General features: G+C 52.7%; 1 protein-coding gene across 1 annotated transcript; it reads left to right on the top strand.

The window, feature by feature from the left end:
- Window positions 1-2,186: 2,186 nt before the first annotated feature.
- On the top strand, window positions 2,187-4,056 carry LOC119341765 (3-ketoacyl-CoA synthase 6-like). Its single transcript, XM_037613620.1, has one exon. It carries the CDS (start codon window positions 2,250-2,252, stop codon window positions 3,720-3,722), a length of 1,473 nt encoding a protein of 490 aa, XP_037469517.1. The 5' UTR covers window positions 2,187-2,249; the 3' UTR covers window positions 3,723-4,056.
- The last annotated feature ends 267 nt before the right edge of the window (window positions 4,057-4,323 follow it).

The following is a 4,323-nucleotide window of genomic DNA, read 5'->3' as shown; positions in this document are numbered from 1 at the left end:
GGGGGGGGGAGCAGTCCACTGACATGGATGCGGGATGTGGCTATCCAAAGCTATCTGCATACATCCATCACCTATTCATTTTTAAGTCCGCACGCTTAAAATAGTCGCATATCTAGTTCCAGTTTAGATAAAAAAACGTTTAAATCTACAAATCTAATTTAAATATTACAATCAAACAAAGTATTCAAATTATAATACTTCAAACTTGAATTTAACTAGCACATATGTACTAGTTGTCCCCTTTAACCACCCAGAAATGCTCAATCAAATCTTTCTTCAGTTGCTCGATGCCAAATTTGTTGATGCATTTGAATAAACTCATCAAATATGATCGGATTCTGCTCTAGAAGTTTGATAGGATCACCATGTTCTCAAATTCAATAGCTACGGTAGAATCCCCACCCTCATCCTCCACGATCATGTTGTGCGTGATCACACAACATGTCATCACCTCCCACCAGGTCTTCGGATCCCATTGTTTAGCAGGTCTATGTAAAACGACAAAACATGCTTGCAGAACTTCAAATGCCCTCCCAACATCCTTTCTAGCTGCTTCTTGTTTTTGGGTAAAGTGAGACTTTTTTTGGCCAAGTGGGTCAGAGATGGTCTTGACAAAGGTAACCCACGATGGATAGATACCGTCAACCGAATAGTAGCCAATGTTTATTCGTGCCCATTGACAATATAGTGGAAAGGAGGAGCTTTCCAGGCAGCCTAGCAAACAATGTTGATCGTTGCAACACATTGATGTCATTGTCAGACCCGGGCGTATGCGAAAGAAAACATGTCAAATCCAAAGATCTGTGATGCAACTGCTTTAAGAATGATAGTGGGCTTCTTAACATGACCCTGATATTGGCTTTGTAGAGCTTTTGGGTAGTCCTTCCATCTCCAATGCATGTAGTCAAGAGATACGAGCAAACCTGGCCACCCTCTAGCTTTAGACATTGCCAAGCTACTCTCGGTGTCTGTGACAGTTGGTTCTCTCAGGTACCAAGGTCCAAACACAGAGACCACGACAATAGGAAATCTTATCATGACATCTTCGCATGTGCTCTGAGACATCCGTAAGTTTTCTTCCCATGAATCAGCGGCTGTGTCATATGTAAGCATCCGCAGTGCTGTCATGCACTTCTGGTATCCAGAAAACCCAATCCTTCCCACGACATCCTTGTTCAAGACGAAGTTGTCATCAAAGGATCGGAAGCCATGGTACAGACACCGAAGACATTTTTTCGCTTCCAAAAGCGTTGGTGAAAATTGTCAACGAATAGGGCATTAGGGGCAAAATAGTTGTCCTGTTGCGGTTGCGGTTGAGCACTCGATGGCCCTTGATCGATCTCTTGAAATTGAGAACATGCTCTTCCGCACGCTCCGCGTCAGGCCACCTGCGTCATCGCTGTCTCATCCTTGTAGTCCTCCTCGTCGGACAAGTCATTGGACGACTCAACATAGTGCTCTATATGTACTTCATATCCGAATCCGCTGCTTTACAAAAGAAGGGACAAAAAGTTTAGCATGGGCATTTCACCGAACACTTACCAGTCATGGTGAGTAATGTAGGGCGGATGGTACCTGTGCGGCGGACGGACGAGAGGTGTGGAATGGCGGCGGAGAAAAAGCGGTATGGAGCCCTGGTGTAGCATTTGAGAAGACAGAGATGTCGAGTTTCGGCAAGGGTGTGGCAGGTCGGCCAGGGTGGTGGAGCGGCGGCGGAGGCAAGAGAGAAAAGGATATAGAGAAAGATGAGAGGATGGAGGCGCACGATCTGGAAGGGGTTTTGTGTGGGTCGATGGTGTCAGAGTCCCGCGTGGTCACTGTCTGGACTCCCGCAAAGACTCCCTCGCTTTGTTTTGACTTTGCGGGTAAAAAGAGCGTTCGGATTGGTCGGCGGACCGATACAAATCCGTGTTGAATGACTAATCAGGTTTGGACCGTTTAAGTTCGTCGGCGGACCGATACAAATGCGTGTTGGCTGGCTAATCAGGTTCGGACCGTGCAATTCGAACGGTTGGTTGTGGGCGGTTTGAGGATGCGCTTTGTAGATATATATGTACTTAGCTAGTAGCGAGAATATTCAGGGGCTTAGGGCAGTAATTATTTATCTGTAAGTGGCCTACAGTGACAGTAGTCTGTATCTATATATAACTCCGGCCGGCTGCCTTCCAACCAAAAATACACTTCCCTCTCAACCCAAAGGATCGACAACAGCCGTCACAATCGATCCCGCCTCCTTGGACTCCTCGACAATGGCGACTTCACTCCCGCTCAGCCTCCTAGCGCCGGTATACAGCTTTGTCTCCAGCCACCGCCTAAGCCTCGCCGCCTTCCCCTTCTCGGCCACGGCCGCGCTGCGCTTCACCGCCTGGCTCTACCCCACTGTAAGCAGCGCCGTCCATCACTGCACCCCACTCTATGCCGGCCTCACTTTGCTCGCCGTCGTACTAGTCCTCTACATCCGGTCGACCAGGGTGCGCGCGGTGTACCTCGTGGACTACGCATGCTTCCGGCCGCCGGCCGCCCTCCGCGTGCCGCTCTCCAAGTACATCGAGCACACCGGGCTCGCGCCGTGCTTTGACGACAAGAGCGTCGGCTTCCAGTCGCGCCTCATCGAGCGCTCGGGCTTCGGCGAGGAGACATGCCTCCCGCCGGCCTGCCACGTCATCCCTCCGGAGAAGACGCTCAAGGCGGCCCGCGCCGAGGCCGAGCAAGGGATATTCTCCGCCGTCGATGCCGTTCTCGCCAAGACCAGCGTCCGCGCCGAGGACATCGGAGTGGTGGTGGTGAACTGCACGCTGTTCGCCCCAACGCCGTCCATGGCTGACATGGTGGTGCGCAGGTACGGGTTCCGCAGCGATGTCCGGTGCTTCAGCCTTTCCGGGATGGGGTGCAGCGCCGGGATAGCCGGCATCGGGCTGGCGGAGAACATCCTGCAGTGCGACAGCAGGTGCAAGTACGCGCTCGTGGTGTCCACGGAGATTCTCACCTCGGATTACTACTCCGGCAACGAGCGCGCGATGCTGCTGCAGAACTGCCTCCTCCGGATGGGCGCGTCCGCGGTGCTGCTCTCCACGTCCCCCGCGAGGGCGCGACTCGCGCGGTACCGCCTGGCCCGGGTGGTGCGCACGCACGCGGGGCACGACGACCGCGCCTACGGGTGCGTGCAGCAGGAGGACGACGCGGCGGGCGAGCGCGGCATCGCGCTGTCCAAGGATGTCATGCCCGTGGCCGGCGACACGCTGAAGGCGCACATGACCACGCTCGGGCCCCTCGTGCTCCCGGCGTCGGAGCTCCTTGCGTACGCGCTCTCGCTCGCGAGGCGCAGGCTGCTGCTCATGGCGGGGCAGAAAGACAGCAGCAAGCCGCGCGTCCCCGACTTCCGCATGGCGTTCGAGCACTTCTGCATCCACGCGGGCGGCCGTGCGGTCATCGACGAGCTGCAGCGCGGCCTCGGGCTGTCGGACAAGCAGGTGGAGCCATCGCGCATGGCGCTGCACCGGTTCGGCAACACGTCGAGCAGCTCGACGTGGTACGAGCTGGCCTACCTGGAGGCCAAGTGCCGCGTGCGCAAGGGAGACCGTGTGTGGATGGTCGGGTTTGGTTCAGGGTCCAAGTGCAACAGCGCAGTGTGGGTGTGCATCCGGTCGCCGGTTCCTCTGGACAGCGGGCCATGGGAGGGCTGCATGCATCGTTACCCGGTGGCCGCGGTACAGCGAGAGTGATTTGCGTTGGTGGCCGTGTGCTCTGCTCTTCTGCTGTTTGAGAGACGATCCTTATTGTTTGAGAGACGAGTAGAATTATTATTAAGATGCCACGAATATATCGATTGAGACTTGGAAATCGACCGAGAGATTTAGTAGTCCCGTTATTATTATTTTCAGTGTGAGAGACGAGTAGATGAACGGTGTCTTTTTCTGCATGCATGCCATGATTTATGATGGGATTTGAAGTGAATTGACAAGCTACGTACGTCTTGTGCAGATGCTCATCTCAACTTTTCTAATGTCCTTTTCCTCTTTGCTTTCCACACCAAGGTTGGAATAAGTAATTTACGGATGTTATTTTGCAAAAAGTAAAATAATTTACGGATGTCTATTCCAAGTTTCCAACGAACCATATGGTACTAGTTCCGAGTTCCCCCTTCCATTCTCGGTGCAACTTTTCATCTTTCCATGATAATAAAGGATTGACTGCTTCCGGTTGCACGTCGTTATCAATTTTGCAAAAAAGTATCTTTGTTTATTGGAGTTCAACCCGCAGTCTTTTTTTGGGTGACTATATGAGATAACGTTTTGTTTTTGCGAAACATCCCTGTAGTTTAGT

Source organism: Triticum dicoccoides, chromosome 7B (genome assembly GCF_002162155.2).
Source record: "Triticum dicoccoides isolate Atlit2015 ecotype Zavitan chromosome 7B, WEW_v2.0, whole genome shotgun sequence".
Lineage (NCBI taxonomy): Eukaryota > Viridiplantae > Streptophyta > Magnoliopsida > Poales > Poaceae > Triticum > Triticum dicoccoides.
Note: the sequence above shows the minus strand (reverse complement) of the source record. Positions and strands in the feature narration are given on the sequence as shown.

Coding starts and splice junctions, on each gene's coding strand:
- LOC119341765 (XM_037613620.1), top strand. CDS start 2,250: ATGGCGACTTCACTCCCGCTCAGCCTCCTAGCGCCGGTATACAGCTTT.